The 27,122-nt window shown below is 46.8% G+C and overlaps 1 protein-coding gene across 7 annotated transcripts in view; it reads left to right on the top strand.

The window, feature by feature from the left end:
- Nucleotides 1-27,122, top strand: part of MED15 (mediator complex subunit 15) — a 71,465-nt gene that overhangs the window by 9,818 nt on the left and 34,525 nt on the right. For 5 of the 7 annotated variants that reach the window (XM_008577521.1, XM_008577520.1, XM_008577518.1 and 2 more), the window contains exon 2: nucleotides 14,193-14,280. The exons of 1 other annotated variant lie outside the window; for it this stretch is intronic. In XM_008577521.1, coding sequence (XP_008575743.1) covers nucleotides 14,193-14,280 — 88 coding nt within the window. Of the gene's footprint in view, nucleotides 1-14,192; nucleotides 14,292-27,122 lie in introns of those variants that run through there. One more of the 7 variants, XM_008577523.1, reaches the window with a different exon arrangement.

Below are 27,122 nucleotides of genomic sequence, written 5' to 3'. Positions count from 1 at the left end.
GCCAACACCTGGCATTGTCAAGGTACCTGCCTTTGTAAGAAGCACCCTTGTTGATTTTGAATGCACACTCAAATTTGATACCCACTGGGTGCAGTGTCAGTAGGAATGAAAAGGGTGATTTAAGAAAGAGAGAGCCTGTAAGAAAAAAAGCTGTAAGATTTGATGATTGTGTGTGTGCTTGTGCTTGCTTGTGTATGTGTGTGTTTGTGCATGTACATTCACGTTTGGAGGAGGAAGACACAGGTATGCACCCCACGAAGGAGAGGAGCCCTGACTCTACTGAGTCTGAGGGGTGGGTACAAGATAATATAGGGGGTATGTGAAGGTGCCCATCCTTCTGAGGAGAAATGTCCAGCAGCCAGTGGGAGACACATGAAGCAAACCTGGAAGAGCAGTCTGCAGCAGGAGCAAGTGGGTGGGCCATCTTGGAGGCCGGGGTGAAGCACATATGCCTGAGTGGGTATGGCAGAGGGCCCTAGAGGAGGGCTGTGGTGGGCAGAGCAGATCTGGAGGAAGATTGTGGTATGAGTAGATGTGGCACAATAAAGCTGAGCCATCAGCTTCAAACAAGCTTCAAACAAGTTGCTGCAGCCTTAGCCCTGTCTCTCCCTCCTGTTTTGGTCAGTAAGTTCAGGACTTGAGGGTGTAGATAACATTGTAAAGGATTGAAAAACAGGAAGGTGTTTTCCTTAATCTCTGCCCAGAGCTGGCTGTTACTGACATATTTATATATGAGGATACTTCAGCAAGCTCATGGAAAAATAGAGTTGAAAGATAATACTAATCCTTCCATGAATTTTCTTTTTTTTTTTTTTTTCCTTTTTGTCTTTTTTCGTGACCAGCAACGGATCGCAACCCTCAGCGCTGCCCCCGCACCTCGCTCAGCCAGTGAGCGGGAACCGGTCCGCATGTGGGATCCGAACCCTCGGCAGGAGCGCCACCGCGCTTCCCAAGCGGCGCACTGTAGCAGTGCACCACCGGGCCGGCCCGCTTCCATGAATTTTCTGAAGATAGATCCCTTGTATTACCTCCAGTCCTGTTTGTGCTTATAACTTTATGTGTATGTATTTTAAAAATGCAAATAAATATACACGTACTTAAGTGGTGCTAGGCTGTAACTTTGAGCTGTGGGTTCTTTATAGCTTAGGGGGTGTTCTTTCCCTGGGTGGACTCAGGCCGGGACCTGGTGCCCACAGCCAGGTTCATGTGAGGTGTGGACCATGCACCATAGTCCCATGGGCTTGAGATAAGCCTTCAACTTTTCTTTTTTTTTTTTAAGTTCCATTATGGACTTTTCCAAGCATTCATTCCCAGTACAGATTATAGAAAAACGGTCTCCCAAGCACTTTGAGAGTTAGCAACATATGGCCAGTGTGGTTTCACTCTCCCCTCCCTACCCCCTCCTGGACTATTTTAAATCACATCCTAGACACCATATGATTTCAACTGCAAATGCTTGAATACAATTGAGTACAGATCTTTAAAAGATATCCTCCCCCCCACCAATACCATAAAACCATGTGAGATAAGCACTTTCATAATGTCTTGAGTAGGTAGAATGCATTCATGCCACATGCTTGCCTGGTGATGAGTGGGACACACTTGCGCTGGAGCTGGGGGACCCCCAGGCCAGCACTGGGACAGGGATCATGAGGTCTCTCCAGCCATCCCGTGTCTTTTGAAGTCAAACCAACAGACTGGAGTAAAGGAAGGAAGCTTGTCTAGTCTGAACTAGCTCAGATAACGTGCCATTTGAACGGCAGAAGTCTCTTCTTCAGGATAGTTCTTTTATTGCTCTCGTGCGTTGGGAGTTGAGAGATCTTGAGCAGAAGTAGGAGAGCTTAAGCAACTGAGAAGAGTGTGAAGAGAAAGTGTTTCAGGTCTCTTATACAGATATAATTAGAAAATTTCTTTCTGAGAGACTGAAATACCCATTCCTACGTGTGGGTGGGTAGTTAAATTCTGAAATACATGTTTTTATCTTGTTAAAAAACACTTTTATGTTTCTTTTAAAAAGTCAAAGAACCAGAATGCAGAAGTTTGTTAACAAAGGAAAGGAAAAGTTGCAGTCTTTTGGGGGGTGTAGTTTGGCAAACATACTTCCAGGTACCTGTGAGGTTGAGGCCAGCTGTTTGCTTTGGTTACTGTTGGTGACTGAACAATCAGTGTCTTGTCATTTCCTGCCTCAGAGGTGAAACCACCTGGGCACTGGGGCTGTAAACCAGCTGCACGATCAGAAGACCAAGCTGCGCTGTAGCTATCTGAAGACTGAGCGAAGGTCAGAAGGCTAGATGAGAAGCAGCTCTGCACTAGTGGAGGACAGGGAAGGGGATTTTCTGCCTGCAGGTGTGGTAAGGCGTGGGAGCTGCAGCCAGAAGGCACTTCTCAGGTGTGCAGGAGGGGGAGGGACTGCTTTGCCATTGGTCATTGGCACTGCCAGCCCCAAGGTCCCTACCAACTCCAGACTCTGATTGCAGGGCCATGGGAGTTAACTCTCTGGAGACCATACCAATTTGGGTGTATCTAGACTCCTAGGTATGGGACTTGCTTCCTGGAGGAGTGCTTCTCTGCTGTGGCCCTGCAGGGAAAGTTCCTGTGAGTCTTTTCAGTGGAGTCTCATTCCCTCCACTTCCGGTGCTCAAGTGTTTAAATGTTGGTCCTTTAGACCCTCTTCTAATTTTCTTTACCTCTTCTATTATCAGTTTCTTTGTCTTTTAGCTTTTCTGTCTGAGTGATTTCTTTAGTTTTTTGTTATGTTTTGTTTTGTTTTGGTGACCGGCAGGTTTGGGGAGATTTCCTTAATTTTATCTCTGACCTTTCAATGCTAACGTGCTTTTATTTCTAAGAACTCCTTTTTTTTCTTTTTTGTAATCTGACTTTTCCCTTTTTATATCATCTATTCCTCTTAAATGCATTCAATGCAGTATCCTATGTTTATGGATAATATAGTTTGTATATTTTCTTCTTGCTGAGTTTCTGTTACCTCCAAATTATTCTTTTCTTGTGGGGTCTTTATCTGCCCTGTTAGGGTAGCTGCTCATTTTATGAGAGGGGCACTCCAAAGCCTAGTGGTCTCTCTGAGCAGGTGTGGCTTGTCAAGTAGGAGCTTTGCTAGATGTGCATCTGGCTGCAGGTTCTCTGGAACCTTCCTCCAGAGCATGGTCTTCCTGCAGCACAGCTGCAGGGTGAAGGCCGGGCTGCCAGCCTGCTGCGTGTTGGGCTGGAGGAGGCTGAGGGCAGCTGGGCAGATGGGTCTTAGCGGTTAGTGTGGATCTAGTTACTTAGATCAGAGCACAGATGGCTATTCAGTTCACCTCTTTCAGTACCCATGCCATTTCAGCTGGGTGGGTTGATTCCTCAGTCTATGCTTGACACTCCAGTTTATGCTTTTCCAGAGAGTAAACCTCCAGTGGTATCCTGGTGGAGCAGTGGTTACCCATGGTGTGAAGTGGGGAAGAGGTGCCGGGACAGCTTTTACCCTCATGAACACGGGTGTGGCTGGCCTGAGCCTGGCGAGGATATGAGGCGGTCATCAAGTGGGCTGATACCTTCACTGTTACTTATTTAGTTAGGACTCTGCTATCTTGGTCAGCTTGCTGTGTCTGTTACTGCTGGGCCATCAGCTCTCCAGTTGTAAAATGTTGTTGTTGAGGCCCTATTTCCATTCTTTCTGTCTTCGTGAGTTTGTGTTAAAGAAAAACAACCCCTAGGGCCGGCCCAGTGGCGCACTGGAGAGTGCGCCGCTTGGGAGCACGGTGGCGCTCCTGCTGAGGGTTCGGATCCCATGTGGAGACTGGTTCCCGCTCACTGACTGAGCGCGGTGCGGGCACAACACTGAGGGTTGCGATCCCGTTATCGGTCAGTAAAAAAGACAAAAAGGAAAAAAAAAAAGAAAAACAACCCCTTTTCTGTGGTTTTAGTCGGGTTTTAGCATGGAACGAAATTAGGTATGCAGGTTCAGTCCTTCATTCCAACCTGGAGGTTCATATCTCAGTTTTATTTTAGAAATGACGTTTGGGGGCCGGCCCGGTGGCGCACTACTATAGTGCACCGCTTGGGAAGCGCGGTGGCGCTCCCGCCGAGGGTTCAGATCCCACATACAGACCGGCCGCTCACTGGCTGAGCGAGGCATGGGAGCAACACCGAGGGTTGCGATCCCGTGGCCGGTCCCGGTCCAGTGCGGGCGTGACACTGAGGGTTGCGATCCATTGCCAGTCACGAAAAAAGACAAAAAGGAAAAAAAAAAAAAAAGAAATGACGTTTGGTATAGTTTGGATATGTTTGTCTCCCACAAAGCTCAATGTTGAATTCTGCTGGCAGCTGTTTGGGTCATTTGGACAGATCCCTCAGGAATAGATTAATGCCCTGGGGGAGGAGTAGTGAGTGAATTCTCTCTCCATAGTTCCCATGAGAGCTGGTTGTTTAAAAGACCCTAGCACCTCCCCTCCTTTTCTTGCTTCCTCGCGCCATGTGATCTTGCACCCACCAGCTGCCTGCTGCTTTCTGCCATGAGTAGAAGCAGCCTGAGACCCACACCAGATGCAGCTTCCCAGAATGGTGAGCCAAATAAACCTTTTTTTTTTTGTCCTTTTTGAGACCAGCCGCACCGCGCTCAGCCAGTGAGCGCACCGGCCATCCCTATATAGGATCCGAACCTGTGGCGGGAGTGCTGCTGCGCTCCCAGCGCTGCACTCTCCCGAGTGCACCACGGGCTTGGCCCCAAATAAACCTTTTTTCTTTACAAATTACCCAGTCTTGGGTACTCTGTTACAGCAACATGAAAACAGACCAATACAAATGGGAATGTATTTGTTTGGATTGTCACTTAAGTCAGCTTCACCATCATATGGCTTTGTTCATTTGCAGATAGGGTTTCTTTTTTTCACAGAACCAGAGCATTACATTTGGAATATGTATGTTTTTCATTCTGACTGATCCTTTATCATCCTTTTCTCCAAATAAATTCCTGATTTTTAAAAAATTTGGCTCCTACAGAGTGTAATATTTTTTTTAAAGCAATCCAAAATTATAGAGTGAAAAATCGGTCCTTTCTGAATTGAAAATATGAAACCCAGTAGATGTGATTAGAGTCAGTCCCAGGGCCAGTGGTGTGGCCTGCCTCCCTGCTTGTTTCTGGTGGTGCTCCTGGAGGGGCTTCACAGGACTTCTTGGTGCTGGAGCAGGCAGACACATCATCTTTGTGCCTGGGCCCTGCCTCATGGTGCTGGGGATCCTTGGTGTCTCTCAGTGGGAGTGTGGCTGGCATTTAGGAAGGATGGGACCATTCTTTGTTGTTTTGGACTAGCTGTGTTTACCTAACATATAGCATCCCCGGTCTCCGCCACAAAGGCCAGCAGCACTCCGCAAAACATGTAGGGCCACTGCATAGGCCTGTGGTGAGGATGAGGCCTTGCCCTGAGAACCCAGGTAAGGAAACTGGGCTGCCAGAACCTTACCCCTGAATGCTGGGGCTGGAGTTGAGCTGCTGAAGGCATGGGGTATCAGGAACGCCTTTCCCTTATTTCTGTGGTAGATGGCTGGTAAAAATATGGTAGAATTCTTCTTTTTTTTTTATTTTTTATTTTTTGGCACCTGGCTGTAGAACTCTTTTTTAATATGGCAGAATCTTTTTCTCTTTATGGTGCTACTTCTGGTGATATGTTTAGGAAAACTTTTATCATCCTGTGTTTTAGTCTGTTTTGTGCGGCTATAACAGAAATACCCGAGACTGGGGCCGGCCCATGGCTCACTCAGGAGAGTGCGGTGCTGATAACACCAAGGCCACGGCTTCGGATCTCTATTTAGGGATGGCCAGTTCGCTCACTGGCTGAGCATGGTACTTACAACACCAAGCCAACGGTTAAGATCCCTCACCAGTCATCTTTAAAAAAAAAAAAAAAAAAAAAACCTGAGACTGGGTAATATATAAGGAAAAGAGGTTTATTTGGCTTACAAATTCTGGGACAACTGCATCTGGCATGGGCCTCAGACTGCTTCTACTCATGGCGGAAAATGGCAGGCAGCCAGTGGGTACAAGCAGATCACATGGTGAGAGGAAGCAAGAGAGAGAGGAGGTGCCAGGGTCCTTTAAACAATCAGGTCTCGCGGGAACTAATAGAGCGAGAACTCACTCGCTACCCCTCCTCCCCCAGGGAGAGTATTCATGAGGGATCTGCCCCCATGACTCAATCAGTTTCCAACACTGCCACATTGGAGATCAAATTTCCGCATGAGTTTTGGAGGGGACAACACATCCAAACTCCATCATCCTGATATTGTATAACTATTCTTCTGTTGTCTTATGGTACTTTATAATTTGGGTTTTTACACACACAAGTTAAAGGGTTACATATACAATCTGCAGGCTCCTGTCCCAAATGGGTGAGCAGACTGCAGACACAGGACGCAATTTACCAGGAGGCTTCATGTGTGTGGTAAAGGGAAGCTGGCAAAATGCCTCTTGCCCCACAAGGGGTTACTTGATTGGTGGTGTTGTGATGATTCTCAAAATTAGAAGAAATACACAGGAGTTTCCTTTGGGCAGAGCGTAAGTCTGTCGCGCAAACAGATGGGAGGAAGCATCCTGTTCCCCTGAAGTCAGGAGGGTTAATCTGTGACCCAGGGAGGAAAGAACCTTCCTGCCTTAGACATCACCCAGAGACCAGATGTGTTAACTCTCCTGGGGCTTCGTGCATGCATTCAGTATTGGAAAAGAAAGACCAGGGAAGGGGTCCTGGCAGTGCTAGGAGGCAGTAGAGAAGAGGGTGGGGTTTGGAGAGTCGTCATTGGGAGGCGAGAGGGCCCTTGGGTGGAAACGAGAGCCCTTCAGAAGAGGGCAAGAAAGGAAGGGTCAGGTAGCGGGAGCAGGGGAGGCCAGTTACTGCTTCTCATCAACAAGCCTGTGTGGATGCCCTTCCTGCAAGGAATGTGGAGTTGGCATTGAGGGGTACACTCTGGTGACTCAGAGTTCCAGCAGGAGAACAGCTCTGCCTGAGGGAGCCACACACTCACTGCTCCATCACTTCCCGGGAAGGGGGCGACATACATCAGTGTGCAGTGGAAGTATTTTGGGATGCTGTCTTACTGTGCATTTAGGCAGGTTGTTCTCTGATTTTTTTTTTGGCAGCTGGTTGGTATGGTGATCTAAACTCTTGACTTTGGTGTTATCAGCGCTACGCTCTAACTAACTGAGCTAAATCAGCCCCCTCTGATTTATTTCTTTAGCACATACTTGGTGCTTCCTGTGTGTCCAGTGCTTTATGATAATAACTACTGCTGTCCTCAGAACAACCCATAAGGTTGGCACTGTCACTGCCCTCCCTTTGCCGGGAGGACACAGTGGCAGTCTGGGGCAGCCTGCCCATCTCAGAAGCGGGGCCCAGCTCACAACAGGTCTTGCGCACTTTACTACACTCTGAGCTTGGCGTTCACATGTATCTTTCCAAGGATACCCCATTTGCCATTTTTTTGTTGTATCCTACACTGATTCAGATTACAAGGACTGGGACTAGACTCCTGTTGATAAATTGAGTTTCCCAATTTGAGTACAGGGGAGAAGTGAGGAACTGTAGGCCCATGCTGGAAAGGAGCTGTACAGGCCTGGCCAACGCTGGGCACGCCCTTACACTCTGACCCCTTCTGTGCACCTTCATCCTGCCACAGCCCTTCAGAGCACTCCTTTATGAAGAGGACATGCTTAAGCAGATGGAGTGCCTCTCCCAAGACCCAGGGCTGGCAAGCGGCCAAGTTGGAATTTGAGCCCAGGCCCTTCCTCCTCTGTCAACTTCCTGCCATGCCCAGCTGTCCAGTGCCTCCACCCACCCCCACATATCCCTGGTCACCCTGGCCTCCACCACTTGCATGCACTTGTTTGAGGCTTCATTTCCCCCTGTGCCTGCCACACTGATTCTCAGTTCTGCACATCATGTCCCATCAAAATGCATGATGGTACCACTCCTTGGGTTAAAAATAGCCAATTATTTTGTCTAAAACTGATTATCAGTTGCCTCTACAGAGGTGGATATTTCTGCTCTCAGGGTGTTCATAGTCCACTGGAGCTGACAGACAGGAACCAGTGATTTCTACAGGAGATGTCACAGGTGTGGTCCGGGTGGCTACAGGGTTTCCATGAAGCAGACTGCAGGAGTGACCAGGTGGGAACAGGGTGGGAGGCCCAGCAGGGCTGGTGGGATGGTCAGACAGCATCTCCCAGAGTCCTGGGGTCCTCAGCAGCAGGCTGCCTGCCTTGCTAGTAAGGAGTGAGGCACCAGACTGTTGATGCTGGCAGGGACATAGCCCGGGCTTGCTTCCCATGCTTGCTTACTGGTTGTTGTGTGACTTAGGTAGCTGGTGGAGTTGGTGGGGTCAGGAACGGGAACAGGAAACAGAGGCCCATTGGGAAGGATCACCATAGTTGCAGTGGGAGATGGTGCAAGGATTTGAACTTTAGGGAATCAGAGGTGGTGATTGGGAAGTGAAGGGGGGTTCCCAGGTTTCTGGCATGGGCACTTAGTGAGGGGAGATGATGATATCAAAAGGTTTTCTTGGTGTGTCACTGCTGGCTGCTCAGGCCGGGTCAGGCAATGCCTTTAAAACACACCATGTTCTAGGGGCAGGTCTGGACAAAAAGGGCATCCTTGGCCTCCCCTGATGGGGGAGCTCAGAGGACCTGTAAATGATTGATCAGTCTGAGGGAGGCTGCAGTCTGGTCTAAACCAGATACCAGTTGAGTTCTGACTGGGTGGACAGGCATACCCATGGCAACAGGAGGAAGCTAGACCATGCCCAAGGAAGAGCTTGTGGAGCCTGGGACACAGCAAAGGGCCATGTGATCTGAGCTGGTGTCAATCCTCACATCCATCTTCTTAGACGGCTGACTGGTTGTACTTGGGAAGTGGCCAAGTACTCCTTCAGCTGGTGCTAACATTACCCTGGAAGCTTTGGGATCTTCAGTGCCCACTTCATAGGTCTCTACTCTTCTGTGAGCACATTGCTTATATTGGACAGGGCCGTGACAGGACAGCAGTGTAGAGGCCACACTTGTGAGCTGACACAGTTTGCTCCCTGTCCTCCCTTGGCTGGGCAAGCTGTCACCTTTCCAACACAGACCTCCAGGCTTTCATGGGTGGGGGTGAAGCTTGCTATAATGTGTTGGTTCTCCCTTACTCCTCTGAAGCCGTACTCTCTGCTCCACTTTGGGGGCTTTCTCCTTGTACCATAGTTTACCTTCATTTATGTTCATTTAGTGACAGTTTCTGGAAGAGTTTTGTTTTCAAGAGACAGAGACAGGAGTGGCTGTTCAGATCCAGCTGCTCAGGAAGGCATTCTGGGGATTGCAGCAAAGCCCAGCTCAGGCAGAGCAGAATGGGACTTTGGATAGCAGCCTGCTGCTCCAAAGGTGGGACTGGGTCCTGACCACAATCTGACACAGTAAGCTCATTAGGTCCCAGAGGGAGGAAGGAGGGGGACCCAACCTAAGCCCAACTGTGAAATGTGCCCACATGTAGTCACTGCTCAAAAATGGGTGCCTCTGAACAAACACTGAGCCGATGGAGAAGGAAGGGCAGGCCTCTGCCGAGGAAATGTGGGATATTAACAGAGAGCAGAGCTGCCTGGGTTCTTTCTTGCTTTGTCTTTTATTTTACGGAGCATGATCTTCAGACTAGAAACAGGAGCAAAACCCACAAAAATATGGTTTGCAGGAGTTCCAGTCAAGATGGCGGAATAGTGGTCTCCAGCATCACTCTCTCCCACAGTCAACTGATTTATAACTATAAAAATGTAACAACAGTCAAAATGGAGCTGCTAGAGCACAGGGGAAGAGGAGGAGAGACCTACGGAGTTCATGAAGGGGGAGAAGCCTAGATGAGAGAAGGAAAAAACTGCTTGGAGTGTTTCAGGCCGCAGCCGCTTTAAGGCTGGAACTGCCAGGCACATGGAGCAGGAGCTGGCAGAAGCAGCAGCTGTGCCCTTCAGATGGAGTTGCTTGGAGTCAGCAGGAGAGAAGAGAGCCTTGGTGGCCCCCAGGACAGCAAGACCACTAATAGGGTTCCCATGGACCCACACAGGAGTGAGGAGCCAGAACAGATGAAAAAGGGAAGATGTTCAGAGGCCAGTGAGACATCGCAAGGGACCAGCGCAGGGTCCGTCCCATGGGAAGTGTTTGGAGCACAGGAGGTAGGGGAGATGGGCCCACCAGGAAAACACTGGGACACAGCAAGGACAGCTGATCCGCCCCCCAGTCAGCACAAGACCACTCAGAGGAGAATAGTTGGGAATGCAGAATTGCATGGGGTACAGTTTGATGAAAAGATTCAGGCCCAGATCAGAGTTTCTACATAGCCCAGGAGCCAGAAGTACCTATGAGATCAGCCGTTAAACCCTGAGCTGCTCTGGGGCCGGCCCGGTGGTGCACTCAGTAGAGTACGGCGCTTGGGAGCATGGCAGCACTCCCGCCGAGGGTTCGGATCCCATATAGAGACCAGTCCGCTCACTGGTTGAGCGCGGTGCGGGCGCAACGCCGAGGGTTGCGATCCCGTTGCCGGTTGCGGTACGGGTGTGACACCGAGGGTTGCAATCCCGTTACTGGTCACAAAAAAAGACAAAAAGGAAAAAAAAAAAACCCTCAGCTGCTCAAAAAGTCTTCCCTAGGGAAACAGCAGCAAAGCAGCAATTTAGCTCAATAACACAGCTCAAGTACTGGTTCCCACCGGAAGTTCCCCCGTTTTCGAAGTAGCAAAGGACAAAAAATTTGTTCTGGCCCAGACACACTACCAGTGCCTTGGGGCCCACCAGGGGACCTGAAGTGTGGAGCCAGGGATCGGACCCCACTCCCGCACTGAGGTACACCACCAATGCCATGGGCCCCGCCCAGGGGCCCGGGGTGTTGAGCCAGGACCAGACACCCTGCCCACATCCAGGCACACCACCAATGCCTTGGGCCCCACACAGGGGCCCGGGCCTTGAAGCTGGGGACGGACACCCTGCCCACACCCAGGAACACCACTAGAGCCAAGGAGCATGCTAAAAATATCACCTCCCTGTGGGTGGCCCACCACAGCCACCACAGTAACCATGGCTGCCACAAAAGTGGCTAGACATCACAACTACCACTCAGATGGTCCACCAGCCACTGGAGTGCACTGACACAAGGAGAATCACTTGTAGAGACCAAAGAAAAGAATAGGATGTCTCTCTCCACAAAGCCCCGAGTGACAGAAGAAGCATCTGCTCTATAATATTGGGGGATCTGAACACACCTCTCAGCATTTGACAGGTCATCTAGGCAACAAATCAACAGAGTAACCATTACTCTTTTGGAGGGTGAGAAGAAATCTAGGGTTATCAGTGGTGGGAGGGGGGAGGGAGGGGGATGGGGAGAGATTGGACAAGGGGCATAAAGAATAAGTACAATTTGTAACAATATACATACTAATAATATTGATTTGATCAACATATGTCAGCATTGAATCCCAAAAATATAATCAATTATGATTCAATAAAAATAAATAAATAAATGTGGTACACAGAGCTGAAAACAGTGCTCAGGGCATCTTTGTTTATTCTTCAGCTACCAAACCTGAAAAGGCTCTTGGGGCAGGCACCATGGAAGGGATGTGGGAGTGAGACAGCCTGGTGCTACCTCTCATCCCTGGCACCTGGCTGGAGGAGCACCCTCCCCCTCAGCCCTGGCATACTCACTGCCCCTTCCACAGCTCATGGCACAACTGGACATTTACCTGAATGCCGTTTCCTGTTGTTGAGGGAGTGTTCTAGCTTGTCAAGATATGCCTGTTTCTGGCCTCCAGTGTGGTTGATGTTCTTCTGGCTCTGAGTTACTTACAGTTGGTGCCTACACTGTCCAGGTCATCTGTGACATTGCCTTGGGCCAGGACCGGGCAGGGCTGGTCCTCCAGCACATCCCCTCACATCTGGCGCCACTTTGCCCTTGGCTCACCAAGCCCTTTTCTTCGACCTGGTCTTCCCACTACTTTGAAGCTATTGAACTAAGCCATGTTCTGGGTCTTGTCCCTGTGCATATGCCAGGAGTCTTTGCTGCAGTCAAGACACACAGCATCTGGGGCCTGCTAGTCTGCTGACCCTATCGAAAGTGGCCGCCAGTGGCTCAGGAGGACTGCTTTTTAGGTGCCTGGTTTAGCCCTCAGTGATCGCTGCTCTTGGGCACAGAGCCCCTCTGTGTAACCATCTCTCATCCACAGATTCTTCAGCACCCCTGTCTTCCTCTTTCTTCACACTGTGGCTCCTGGCTGCACCTGCCACCCATGGCCCTCCCATTCTGTGTGGCAGGATTTGCCTCCCAGTCCCCTTTACACACTGCTGTCAGAAGGTGGGAAGAGGAACAGGTACGGTCTTGGGTAGGAGGGGCACAGGTGAGGTAACCTTCTGAAAACAGGTCTGCTCAGTCACTTCTCTTGTCAAAAATGTTTGGTGACTCCTTAGTGCCTGCCAGGTGATGTCTCAACCTCCACATGTGGAGCACTTGCCCCGCACCAGCCTCAGCACATGCGCTCCAGGTCCTCCCGGGCCAGCCTCCCAGCCTGCCTGTGCCTGTGCCTCTATTCCTCATGGGTTTGATCCTGAGTCTGATCCTGCACTGCTCATGGGCTGGTTCTTGAGTTATACTCCTGCATCACTCCTCTCATGTCTCTTGTGGCCCTAGTGACCTCTCCCCTCGTCTGCTCCTGGATGCGCTGTTGGCAGGAACTTGTTGCTGCCCCTTGCCTCAGTTCAGGTTTCAGGAAGCAAACAGAGAGATAGGAGCTCCAAACATGTTTGTTGAGTGAGTTATCTAAGCAATGTGACAGGTCCATGTCATTTTATTTTTCTTCTTACATTAGGACTTAAATGTCTCTTAGCAGTAAGCCTCCTTTCTGTGATTTCTTTAGGGGTCACAAACGTGATGCTGCAGCCCCATGTGCACATTCTTCCAGTACCCTGGGGCTGGTTGGTTTGTGTTTGGAGTGGTCGGAATGCTTTCCAGCACCAGCTGGACAGGGCTTCTTTAATTCACTCAGAGATGAGGCCCAAGAGCCCTGACAGGCTTGTTCATTTATTTGTTTATCAGCAAGCCCAGTGGTGGGGAGACAGGCAGGGAGGAGGTCCATCATAGGGGGATGAATGCAGGCTGTGAGTAGACCAGAGCATCCAGTCCCCCGGGGGACACAGGCCAGACCTTGCGGCCCAAGCCTTATGTGCCACTTCCTTTCTATTTTTTTGTGTGGGAGCATGTTCTATCACCATTCAAGGGGAGCTCAGGCTTAGCTGATGTTCACAGCTCTATCCCATGGAGCATCAGTGTAATGAAAAACCTTTAATAGTATTCCATCTCTTATATGTGTGTTGGCAAATGTGTTTTTTTTTTTTTTTTTTCCTTTTTGTCTTTTTTCGTGACCGGCAACGGATCGCAACCTTCAGTGTCGCGCCCGTACCGGACCGGGACCGGCAACGGGATCGCAACCCTTGGTGTTGCTCCCGCACCTCGCTCAGCCAGTGAGCGGCCGGTCTGTACGTGGGATCCGAACCCTCAGCAGGAGCGCAGCCGCGCTTCCCAAGCAGCGCACTGTAGCAGTGCGCCACTGGGCCGGCCCGGCAAATGTGTTTTTAAATTATTTTCCATATTTATATGTTCTGTCTCCTATCCCCACCTAGAAGTTATTGAAGTTGGGGTTTGTCTCTTTGGTCCCTTTAGGAGAAGTCCTTGCACTGGGGAGGGACTGAGAGATGATTTGGTGTGGCCCCTTAATTTTACAGAGGAGAAATCTGGACCTGGGGTCCCACCGTGCTCTTAATGTCAGAGTTGAGTAGGAATGTAGGCCACTCAGAGGGCAGGAAATAGAGGCCAGCCAGCGAGCTGGCCACCCCATGGTCTACTGCATACTAATTTTGTGCTGGATGTGAACAATCTCTAGGGGCTGGGCCCCTGTCTCCTCCTGCCCGGAGCTCCCTCTTTTGCTTCACGGTGACCACCATTCCTATTCCTTCCTTCTCATGGCCCTGCCTGACTCCCTTGCTCAGTTGCCTTTTGTCGTTCTGCTGAGCACCCCTCTCCTGGATCTCAGCCAGGCTGGTGTGCCAGGAACAGCACCTCGTCCACCCAGGGGCGGCTGCTGGCCAGGGTCCCTGCAGCAATTGACTTGCTGGTGTGTGTAAATGTTTCTTCTTTTGTGTTTCAGTGAGGATGCCATGAGGAAAGCTGGTGTGGCCCACAGTAAATCTAGCAAGGACATGGAGAGCCATGTGTTCCTGAAGGCCAAGACCCGGGTAAGGCCCTGGTAGGTGGAGTTTCCCTGGCAGAGAGGCTCCTGGAGGGGAGCGTGGCCAACTCTGGGAAACTCTTGGGGAGTGGGGGCAGGGTGCTTGCTTACTGACTGTTCATGGGCATGGTCAGCTTTGTCTGCAGCACTCTGGGTCCTCCCGTGTGTCCATGGTACAGGGCCAGCTTCCAGCCACAGACCTCACTGCCAGCACCTTTGCTCAACCCCCCTGAATCCTGCAGGGCACTCACTCAGGCCCCCAGTGCCCCTGTGGAAGGGAGGAATGCTGAGGGTAAAAACTGGCTCTGTCCCCAGCCTCAGCCCTCCTGAGCCCCACAGGGCCCTGACGTGTGGGATGAGAAGGGTTCCTGTCCCCTTTGTTAAGTGAGGAAGGTGATGCTCATTGAGTTGAGGCCTTGAACATCACAGGTGGAGTAGGGAGAAGGATTTCTGCTGCCTGGGCTCTTGGGATTCATGTGACCACCTCCCTTCATACGTGTGTGCTCCCTGGGGCAAAGCCATTTTAGTAGAAATGAAGCAAAATGATAGAAATGAAGTGAAATTTAATGGAAATGAAAAAAAATGTGTGTTTGTGAGCACACGTTTGTGCAAGGAAGAGCACCAAGAGCACACATACTGAGGTGGGGCGGGGGTGGGCTCTGAACTGTGGGTATAAGCATTTTCTTTTTTGGTGGCTAAACCCTTGACCTTGGTGTTGTTATAAGGCTACGCTCTAACCAACTGAGCTAACTAGCCAGCCCTTTTCCTTTTTTAAGAGTTTTATTTATTGAGATCTAATTCACATACTGTTGTGGATTTAATGTCCCCCCACAGCTCATTGAAGCTCAATCCCCATTGTAACTATGTTAAGAGGGTGGGAAATCATATTATGGTAATCGAAAGGTGGGGCCTTTAAGAGATGGTTAGATTGTGAGGATTGTGCCTTCCATTCCTGGAGTAATGGGCATGGTTCTGATGGCTTTAAAAGGACAGCAAGTGAAGAGTTAGCTCTCTCTTGCTCCCGTCACTCTCACCATGGGATACCTTGCATCATCACTGTAGAGCTACCACCAATGCCCTAACCAGATGTGTTCCCAGCCTCTGAAACTGTAAGAAATAATTTCTTTTTCTATTTCTAATTTATATTTCAAATATTTCCGTTATAAGCAACTATTGGTATGGGAAAAACACACAGTGTCGTGTTTTTCCCTTTTTTCCCCTCTATGCTCTTACTCAACAACAAGCAACACACACAGAAGACTGACTTCTGTGTCCCAGTGTGTTGGGATTTCTCCCCACCGGCAAGCAAGCCAGCAGTTCTCCAGTGGACACCAGCTGGGTGTCCTCTGATTCAATTCAATTCTGGCACTATCTACCTGGAGATAGCATCAGCTCCCACAGGTTGAGGGCTCTGTCCTTAAGACTGCCCCCCACTTCAGATGCCAGTAGCAAATCCAGGCCTCTATAATTTCTGACCAACCAGCTATGAATCGGGTTTCCCACAACCCCTCCTTGGGTTCAACTAGTTTGTTTGAGCAGCTCACAGAACCAGGGAAACACGTACTTAGGTTTATCAGTTTATTATAAAGAATATTACAAAGGATACAGATGAAGGGACACATAGGGCAAGGTATGTGAGAAGGGGTGTGGAGCTTCCATGTCCTTCCCAAGCATGCCATCCTCCAGGAACCTCCAAGTATCTGGAAGCTCTCTGAACCCAGGACTCTTGGGTTTTTGTGGAAGCTTTATTACATAGGCAAGACTTACTAAATCACTGGCTACTGGTGATCAACTTAGCCTTCAGCCCCTCTCCCCTACCTGGAAGTTTGAGGGGTGGGACCAACCTTGGTCTTTCCTGTCCTGACCAGCCCCCTGTCCTGAAATTACCTAGGGGCTGTCAGCCATCATTAGCGTATAAAAAGACATCACCTTGGAGATTCTAAGGATTTTAGGAGTTGTATGTCAGGAGACTGGGATGAAGACCAAATATATATTTTCACAATATGGCAGAGACAGAAATGGACTAATACATATACTTTACAATTCACCTGTTTAAGGTGAACAATTCAGTGGTCTTTAGGATATTCAGAGTTTTGTAACCATCACCATAATCTAATTTTAGAACATTTTCTAAAAGAAGCAACATACCCATTAGCAGACACACCCCATTTTCCCTCATCCCTCAGCTCTTGGCAACCACTTATCTACATTATGTTGCTGTGGGTTTGCCTGTCCTGAACTTTCCATATAAATACAGTCATACAATATGTTTTTTTGCAACATTCTTTTACTTGGCATAATATTTTCAGGGTTCATCCATGAAGCATGTTGTAGCATGTACTTTATTTCTTTTTATTGTCGAATACATTCTATTTATGGATGGATATATCACATTTTATATATCTATTAATTGATGGACATTTGGATTGTTTCTACTTTTTGGCTATTATGAATGGTGCTCCTAGAAACATTCACATACAAGTTTTTGTGTGGACTTAGTTTCCATTTCTCTTGGGTATATACCTAGGGGTGGAATTGCTGGACCATATGGTAATTTTGTATTTCACCATTTGAGGAACTGCCAGACTGTTTTCCAAAGCAGCTTTACCATTTTAATTTCCCACCAGCAGTTTACAAGTCTCCAATTCCTCCCCATTCTCTTCAACACTCATTATTTATTGTCTTTTTTATTATAGCCATCGTAATGGCTGTGAAGTGGTATCTCTTTGTGGTTTTGATTTGCATTTGGCATTTCTAAAGATGTTGAGTACCTTTTGATGTGCAGATTCTTTGGAGAACTGTCTAAGTCCTTTGCCCCTTTTTTAATTGGGTTGTTGGTCTGTTTATTGTTGGGTTGTAATAGCTGTTCATGTACTTGGATATAAATCTTTTATTAGATATATAATTTGCAAATATTTTCAGGGATGGGATGTCTTTATTGTTTTTGTTAGTTTGTATTTTCTTACAGTTAAAAGAACTTTGATAAGGGCTTATTAAATTATCTCAGGTTTTGAAATGTAGACCTTATTGGTTCAGCATTGTTTGTTACCTATTAGTTTGTAACAAACCACCTGGAAACTTAGTGGCTTAAAGCAATGAGTTGTTATTTTTCCTGATTCTGTAGATCAGGAGTTGGGGCAATTGGAATTGACTGGCTGGACCATTCTGCTGGTCTCACTGTGACATCTCATATGGCTGTTTTCAGCTGGCAGCCAGGGTGGGCTTAGAAGGTCCGTAAAAGCTTCATTCACATCAGTTTTCCCTACGTGGCCTCCACATAGTGTCTATGGCAGTATAGCCCAGATGTCCTTACAGCATGGTGGCTGGCTTCCAAGAGGAGGAAGTGGAAGCTCCCATTCCTCAGGTCCTGGAACATCACTCGGATATGGCACGTCCTAAGACCAGTGCAGATTTGAGGGAGGGGAAATCGCCTCCACCTTTTTGATGTGAGCAGCAGCCTGTGATTGTTTTTGTTTATATTTTCTTACAATTAAAAGGACTTTGGGCTGGCTGGTTAACTCAGTAGAGCATGGTGCTGATAACAACAAGGTCAAGTGTTTGGATCCCCTTATCGGCCAGACACCAAAAAAATAAAAGAATTTTGATGAAGGCCTATTGAACTGACTATCTCAGCTTTTGAAATGTAGACCTTGTTGGGAAGCCAGTGATTATTAGGGGGGCATCTTGAAGGCTAGGTACTGCAGAGACCCTCCCAGCAGCTGAGGAATAAGGCTTTCATCCCAGAGGAGGCACCTAACAGCATGATAGTCCCTCGCCCTCACAGTTCACTCTGCCTTGTTCTCCGAAATACTGCAGCCCACATGCTGCACTGTAATAATTTCAGTTCACTCTCTTTGATTAAGCTGATTATAAATCTCTAACTCCAGGAGGAGGCCCATACTAATTGGAAGAGAAGTATTTATAACAGCTGGGTTGGAAATTTCCTATGTCGCTTTTAGAGAGATAGACATCTTGGGCACTGTTGTCTGATGCCCATCTTTGTACTTACTGCCCAAGCTTCACATGAGGGAGGATGCCAGTTAGTGCAGTGAGGGCCTTCCCAACAGCTGGAACCATGGGAACACTCTCCAGGTCAAGATGGAAGCGTGAGCACACTTGTTACCTGCCTCTGCTGCCTGAGACTCTATTAGAACAACTGAACAGGGGCCGGCCCGGTGGCGCACGGGGAGCGCAGCGGCGCTCCCACCGAGGGTTCGGATCCCACATACAGACCGGTTCCCGCTCACTGGCTGAGCGAGGTGCGGCCGCAACACCGAGGGTTGCGATCCCGTTGCTGGTCCCAGTCCGGTACGGGCGCAACACTGAGGGTTGCGATCCGTTGCCGGACACGGAAAAAGACAAAAAAAAAAAAGTAGGATCCTGGCGTTGGGTCAAGGATGGAAAGAGTGATTTCTCTGTTTCTGGACTCCAGGTGGGGCTGGGAGGACGTGGGTCATGGAGGAGGGGGATGACCTTCCTTTGGAATTCTGGCAAGCTTATGGGTCCAGAGATGCCCACCCTGAAGGAAACTGGGCACTAATGGGTACCTCTGGCTGTCTAGTGCATACCCCAAAGCAAGGAAAGCCAGGAATGCTCTTGTCTAGAGGAATTCACCAAATTGCCTGGAGTAGGCCCATACTCTAGTGTGGGTGTTAGCCTTTTTAAGGGACTTCACAAGCCCAAGGTCCAGCTGTTGACTGAATCTGAATACAGGTTCCGTTATTCCTGTTTTTATCAAGGACAGTTACTTACCCAAGAGTTCAGGCTTCAATTTTTAAAAAATTTTTAAGATTTTTTTTCTGGCGGCTGGCCAGTAGGAGGATCCAAACCATTGACCTTGATGTTACAAGGTGGTGCTCTAAACAACTGAGCTAACCCGCCAACCTGAATTCAGGCTTCAAAAGCACTAAGTCTTAGAGCTGAGAAAAGCACGATGTGTACATTAAAAGATGTGAATAGGCGAAAAGATTAGTGTTTTATTAACAACTATTGAGATCCACTAGAAAGGCCTGGGTTGTGCTGGGCACTGCTGGTTCAGAACAACGGTCCAGTGTCATTACTACCAGTAGGTGGTGCTCCTCTGCTCCACTCTATCTAAATAGGCAACTGTCAGGACTCCTGCACTACCCTTAATAAACCATACTTGTTCATAGCCTAATTTAAAATTCTAATTGGTTTTCAGTAGCTATATTATGCATATATTGAGGCACTGAGAGAAGTACTTTACAAACACTCTCTAACCCTTGTGACATTTTCTCCAGTTTACCTGTGGAGAAACTAAGGTGCAGAGGAAGTCAAAGGAAGCATGGGAATTTTTTTTTTCTTTTTTCTTTCTTTCTCTCTCTCTTTCTTTTTGTCAGTATTATTTTTAAATTTAAGCTGATCAAAGAGCCCACTGGCATTTATTTTATTATTCATTTTTTGGATGTCTAAAGTATTTTATGATGTATAAAATTTAAAAAAATTAAAATATGTGAATCACAATGTAATACATATCAAAAGTCTCAGGGAGGCAAGAACACTGGCTCTCGAGCACTCACTCTGGGATTTGATATATTTTTAGGGGTTTTTTTTGGTGGCTGACTGGTAAGGGGATGTGAACTCTTGACCTTGGTGTTATTACCACCACTCTTTAATAAAGTGTGCTATGTTTTTTAATATATTAGGAAAACTTTCGAACAGACTATGCAGAAACTGACAAGGTGATCCTGAAGACTCAGAATAGCCAAAACAATCTTGAAAAAGAGCAAAGTTGGAAGACTCACATTTCCCAATTTCAAAAGGTATTACAAAGCTATAGTCAGCAATCAAGACTAAGTGGATCTGGCATAAAGATAAGCATGTAGATTAATGGACTAGAATTGAGAATCCAGAAATAAACCCTCCTACTTACTAGTCAACTGATTTTTCAACATGGGCACCAAAAGAATTCAGTGAAGAATAGTCCTTTCAAGCAAATGGTGATGGGGCAACTGGAAAGTCAAATACAAAATACTGAGATTGGACCCCAGCTTCACAACATATACAAAAATTAACGCAAAATAGGACAAAAATTTAAATTTAAGATCTAAAACTGTAAAGATCTTAGACGAAAATATGGGCATAAATCTTCCTGACTTTGGATTAGGCAACGGTTTCTTAGACATGATGCCAAAACCCAAGCAACAAAAGAAAACATAAATAAATTTGACTTCATCAAAATTAAAAACATTCACGCATCATAGGATACAGTCAAGAGAATGAAAAGACAACCCATGGAATGGGAGAAAATATTTGCAAATCATATATGTGATAAGGGTTTAATATTTGAATATATAAAGAACAACTACAACTCAGCAACACACAAAACAATTTAAAAATGGGCAAAGGACTTGAATAGATATTTCTCCAAAGGAATACAAAAGGACAGTACATGCGTGTAAAGATGCCCAATATCACTAGTCTTTAGGAAATTGCAAATCAAAACCACAATGAAATATTATTTCACACCTATTATGATGGCTGTGATAAAACAAAGATAGACAATAAGAGGTCTTGGTGAAGATGGAGAGAAATTGAAGCCCTCATACATTGCTGGAGGGAATGTAAAATGGTACAGCCATTATGGAAAACAGTATGGTGATTCCTCAAAAAATTAAATGTAGAGTTACCATATGACCTGGCAGTTCCACTCCTAGGTATATACCCAAGAGAAATGAAAACATGTTCACCCATGAACTTGTATACAAATGTTCATAGCATCATTTATAATAGCTAAAAAGTGGATACAACTTGAATGTCTGTCAACAGATGATGAGTGGATAAACTGATTGTGGTATATTCATACAATGGAATATTATTTGGCCATATAAAGGAACAAAGTACTGATACATGCTGCAACGCGGATGGACCTTAAAAACATTCTATAAATGAATTAAAGCAGTCACAAAAGACCACATGTTGTACTATTACATTTTTATTAAATTTCCAGAACAGGCAAATTTATGTAGTGTTTTAGGTTCCTGTGGCTGCTATAACAAATTATCACAAACATAGAGGCTCCAATCTCTGAGTCCATGGTTCTGCCTTTGTGGTCATTCTCTCTTTTTCTTGAGGGGTAGCATACCAACATCCTTTGATTTTGTCCAGTCTCTGAACCTTTCAGTCCAAGCTGGCAGTGTTTCTGCTGGTATAAACATTCTCACAAACCTTGTGGGTCCCCTGTGAGTGTTGTGGTATTTATGTCATTAGACAAGAGATTTCTCTACAGACCTTTCCTAGATAATTCCATCCCTATTCCTGATTTCCCTGAAATGATTGAGGGCATTCATGAATCACATGCCTGGTCTCTTCAGCATTAGTAAAATTTGTCCAACCACACCCTCAGCCTTCTTCCCAGAATACTCTTTCCTCTTTCCTAACAGTGACTCCCCTAATTTTAACATTCTGTTTGTTTTTCCCAATCTGAGTAGCCTGAGAATTTCCCAAATCAAGTCCACGTTCCTTTTTGCTTAAGACTTCTTCCCTCAATTTCTCTCTTTCCTCTTGTGTTTTACTGTAAGCAGTGAGAAGAAACTAGGCTGAATCTTCAGTGCTTTGCTTGGCAGTCTATTCAGCCAAATATGCAAGTTCAGTGCTTACAGTTCTGCGTTCCTCACAACTGTAGGACACAATCCAGCTAAACTTCCTGCTACTGTATAACAAGGATCCTCTTTGCTCTAGTTCTCAATAACATGTTCCTCATTTCCTCTGAGCCCTTCCCAGAATCACCTTTAGCATTCATGTTTCTGCCAACATTCCATTTTTGATGGTATATGTATCCTCAAAGATAATACAAGCTTTCTCTACCAGGTTCCTCACTTCCTCGGAGGCAGAGTTTGGGTGACAGAGTCTTTAATGTCCATATTTCTACCAACAGTCTGTTCAAGGCAATTTAGACCTTTTCTGTCATGCTTCTCAAACTTCTACCAACCTCTTCTCGTTATCCAGTTCCAAAGCCACTGCCACGTTTTAGGCACCCAATCCTTCTGTGTTTGTTTCCTTTGACTGCTGTAACAATTTACTACAAACTTGGTTGCTTTATAAAACAAGAAGTTTAGTCTCTCATAGTTCTCAAGGCCAGAAGTTCAAAGTCAGTATCACTAGGCCAAAATCAGTGTCAGCAGGGCTGCACTCCTGGAGGCTCTAGGGGAGAGTCTGTTCCTTGCATCTTCCAGCTTCTGGTAGCTGCTGGTATTCCTTGGCTTGTGGCTGTATCACTCCAATCTTCAAGGCCAACATCATAGTGTGAAATCTCTCTCTGCTCCATCTTCACATCACCTTCTTTGTGTGTGTGAAATTTCCTCTGCCTCCCTGATGGAGTTTGGATGTGTTGTCACCTCCAAAACTCGTGTGGAAATTTGATCTCCAATGTGGCAGTGTTGGAAACTAAGTCATGGGGGCGGATCCCTCACGAATGGATTAATGCTGTCCCTGGGGGAAGGGAGATTAATGAGTGAGTTCTCGCTCAATTAGTTCCCGCGAGAACTCGTTGCTTAAAAAGATCCTGGCACCTTCTCTTTCTCTCTTGCTTCTCTCTCTTGCTTCCTCTCGCCATGTGATCTGCTTGTACCCACCAGCTGTCTGCCACTTTCTGCCATGAGTAGAAGCAGCCTGAGGCCGGTGCCAGATGCAGCTGTCCCAGAATCGTAAGCCAAATAAACCTCTGTTCTTTATAAATTACCCAGTCTCAGGTATTTCTGTTATAGCAACACAAAACAGACTAAAACACTCCCTCTTATGAGGATACATCTGATTACATTTAGAGACTGCCTGGATAATCCAGGATAATCCTTCCATCTCAAGATCCTTAACTTAATCACATCTGCAAAAACCCTTTTCCTAAATAAGGTAACATTTACAGGTTCCAGGGAATAGGCCCTTATATTTTGGGGGTCTTTTTTTTTCCTACTTAATGTCTTTGGGGTCTATTATTTAGCCTACTTCATATAGAAAGTTGATTAGTGGTCGCCTAGAGCTGAGGGTGCTATAGGGGACATAGGATTTCCTTTTGGAGTGATGAAAATGTTCTAAAATTGTGGTAATGCTGCACAATTCTGAATATACTAAAAACCATGATGGTACATTTTAAATGGGTGAATTTCGTGGTGTGTGAATTGTGTTTCAAACATTATATAAGCATTATGTATATTTTAAATGGAATCAGTGGAAGTGGTAGAGAACAGGCCTGTCTCCAGTGTGGTTTCCTTGGGTGAGGACAGGTGGGGAGCACTGCTGGGTCTGCCTTGGTTTCTGATGGTCTGGCCTGGGGCCTGGATCCCAGGGAGCCAAGGACACTGGCTCAGGAGTGCCCTCTCTGGGATTTGATATCTTTAAATCTATTAGAAAAACTTTCAGAGAGACATAAAAGCACAGAGGCATTATCTTCCTCTAATGACTTTCAGAGTTAGCAGTCGCTGCAGTTTGGTGGTCCTTCCCTCATCCATCTCTATGTCCCTCGTAAAGTGTTTAGGGCAGACCCCAGACCTCAGAATACTGTGTCCCTGTGCATAGCAGAGTGTGTCTCCACACCATAGATGTGTGCCAGGGCCCCAGCTGACAACACAGCTTCATTAGTATCAGCTTACAGTTGGTCAATGGGAAGCCCTCCTTCAACACTTTTTTCCTGATAGTTGGCATATTTGGATCAGGATGCAACTAACAGTCTTTTCTCCCCTCAGGCCACTCACAGCCTGTTAAAGGAACAGCTCAGTGGACCTTCCCTCCACATGGAGCCGCCTGCTGAGCTGTTGCCTAACTCACTCCGGCCTGCCACTTATTTCTCACGAGCTGGGTGCTAGACCAAAACAGCGGAATACATCTGAGTTGATGCCTTATATGTGTATTTCTGGGTGTCTTGTTCCCACGAGGCCCCAGTTGTTTGGGGATTTGGAGAATGACAGCCTCTCTCTTCCCTTGTACAGATCCCCATTGTCATCCAGTGGCTCCATCATTTAAGTAGGGATTCCAAAATGGTAATTGTCCTTAATTCCAGCTTTTCTCCCACTTTTATTGTATGGAATTTTTCTATCAGGAGGAGTTTTCTTTTGTCATCCAGGCTGCTTGGTTGTTTGAAACACCGCCTATTCAGCATTCAGGACCACCAGGAATTGATCTTTCCAGCTCAAGGAGTACCCCCAGGGGTCACAGATGGGATCTCTTCCTTTGAGTAACATATGGAGCTCAGGGTTGTATATCCGATGTGTTTCAGTGCATTGCATTCATTAATTTTGAGGCTTACATGGTCCTATCCTTGCCCAGTGGGAGGTCCCAAGCGCCCTCTGTCACTCTTTAGTTGCTTGCTGGCATGTAGGCCCAGAAAAGACCCTTCCCCTGAGTAATCAGGTACTTTTTGAGGGTGAAAAGGCCAGAACATGGAGTGTGGGCGTTGGTCTGCTCATTGCTTTGGGCCTTTTAATGAACTAAGAAATAACATGTTTTTGTTTGTTTTTTTTGGTGGCTGGCTGGTACAGGGATCAGGACCCCATGACCTTGGTGTTTATAAGGCTGAGCTCTAACCAACTGAGCTAGCTGGCCAGCCTGAAAAAACATGTTTTTGAAATAACAATAACATAAAAAAAAAAAAAAAAAAACACACGATAATTTCGCACAGATATTTCCAACTCAAATTTAACCTTACACGGTTTTTACTTCTTTCATATTAAACGTGTCTTTTCTGTTATTATATCTTGGTTTCTGATATCATTAGCATAATTACTTACTTTAAAATAGTTTCAGAATAAACAGCTTAATATTACCACAAATAACAAAGTGTGGGCTGAAAGTCTGATTCCTTCACAGCTCTGTTCTTAAAATATATCTCTTCTATTGAGAACATGCAGTTTTTTGTTTCCTTTTTTTAAAAAATAACAAAGACCATGCAAAAGAATTTTTCTCCGTAGATGGTTTGCCACCAATTTGATATGTAACTCATTTGTTTCAGTTTATTTTGAATTTTTAGGGATTGTACCTTTTTCTTTTAATTTGGTTTTAACTTCTTTTTTTTTTTTTTTTGTCTTTTTTTGTGACTGGTAAGGGGATTGCAACCCTTGGTGTGGTGTCTCCCGCACCGCGCTCAGCCAGTGAGCGAACCGGCCATTCCTATATAGGATCCGAACCCGCGGCGGGAGCGTCGCTGCGCTCCCAGCGCCACACTCTCCCGAGTGCACCATGGGGTCGGCCCAGGTTTTAACTTCTTAATGGTAAAAGACATACAGGCTTCCAAAGCAAAAACCAGTAACATGGTAGGTTCGAAGAAGGCTCATCTTCAATCTGGTGCCTGATACTCCTGGGGTAACTGTTGATCTGTGATTTTGGTTTATCCTTTCAGTATTTCTTTCAGTAGATTTGAGTAAAGATGTGTGTTCAGATTTTCCAGCTCTTATACAAAAGGCAGAGTGTAGTGAAGAGCGTGTGATGTGCGATGTTTTATATGGAGGGTGTTTCCCTCTGACTTTCTCCTTCTGGTGCTCACTTCATGCGTGTCTGGAACATTTGTGTAAAACTTGTACACATCTAATGAGTGTCGAAACTCTGTGAAGCTTTTTTAAAAAATTCTGTTTTCCCATCTATAAAACAGGTGTGTTAGTGGTACCTGCCTCATTGGGTGGTTGGGAGAATTCAAGGCAATAATAGATGTGATATGTTTACAGCTATGCCTGGCACTGCCCACATGACCAAGTGTTAACTGTTATTGTTTTGGTAGTTATTATTTATGGTCTGGTGATTGCCAGCCTTGGGTGCAGCCTGGACACTTAAACTTTCCATACCAAGCAGGAGAGATGGTACAGATTGAGTGAAAATAAGGGAGATTGCATGCTCTGTAGCCTTTTTTTCTGAAGCAGTTCTGGGAGAGTTGGGGTGCTATGGAGCAGACAGGGATACCATAAACTGTTTGTCTGGATGGGGACTTGGAATTCTCACACTTGAGGTCAGTGAAGATAGTGAAGAGCCAGGGGAGAAAGACAGCCCAGCCCTGAGGGGTCAGAGGTGCAGTTTCAGATTCTGGGGTTTTCTTCTGAGGAAGGGAGCTGTTGCAGCTGGCCCACAGCACTGAGCCCCCAGTGGTCCTGGACAACCTGCATTTGGAAGAATGTAGGAAATGTGTTTACCCCAGTAGAAAGCCCCTTGGCTAGCAGTGTGACTGGCTGCTTCCTGTACCCTCTTCTCCCATCAGGCATCCCATTCCTCCCTCCCCCTCAGTCCCCCTCACGCTGGTCTCGAGAGCCAGTATAAACAGCACAAGCTGTCCCCACTCTGGGCCAGGAGTAGCACTGGGCACTGCAGCGTGACATCTGCCCACCGTGCTCCATGCACTGGGCTGGCAGTGGGTCCCACTTGGTCCTGGTTCTGTGCAGAAGGGCTTTGGGGACATGCCCCCGACCCTCATTTAATGTGTCTTTTGTCTAAGTAAAAGTATCTTGTTGCTTTTGAAACCCACTTTCTCTTGTTTCACCTTTTATGGAAGTGGAGAAAACAAATTCTTTTTTTTTTTTTTTTTTTCTTTCCTTTTTGTCTTTTTTTGTGACCGGCAACGGATCGCAACCCTCAGTGTCGCGCCCGCACCGGACCGGGACCGGCAACGGGATCGCAACCCTCGGCGTTGCACCCGCACCTCGCTCAGCCAGTGAGCGGCCAGTCTGTATGTGGGATCCAAATCCTTGGCGGGAGCGCCGCCGCACTCCCAAGCAGTGCACTGTAGCAGTGCGCCACCGGGCCGGCCCCCAAAACAAATTCTTTTTTTTTTTTTTTTTTTTTTCCTTTTTGTCTTTTTTTGTGACCGGCAACGGATCGCAACCCTCAGTGTCGCGCCCGCACCGGACCGGGACCGGC

Source organism: Galeopterus variegatus, unplaced genomic scaffold (assembly GCF_000696425.1).
Source record: "Galeopterus variegatus unplaced genomic scaffold, G_variegatus-3.0.2 Scaffold1527, whole genome shotgun sequence".
In the NCBI taxonomy this organism is placed as follows: domain Eukaryota; kingdom Metazoa; phylum Chordata; class Mammalia; order Dermoptera; family Cynocephalidae; genus Galeopterus; species Galeopterus variegatus.
The sequence above is the reverse complement of the archived record's forward strand: the minus strand, read 5'-3'. Positions and strand labels throughout refer to the sequence as shown.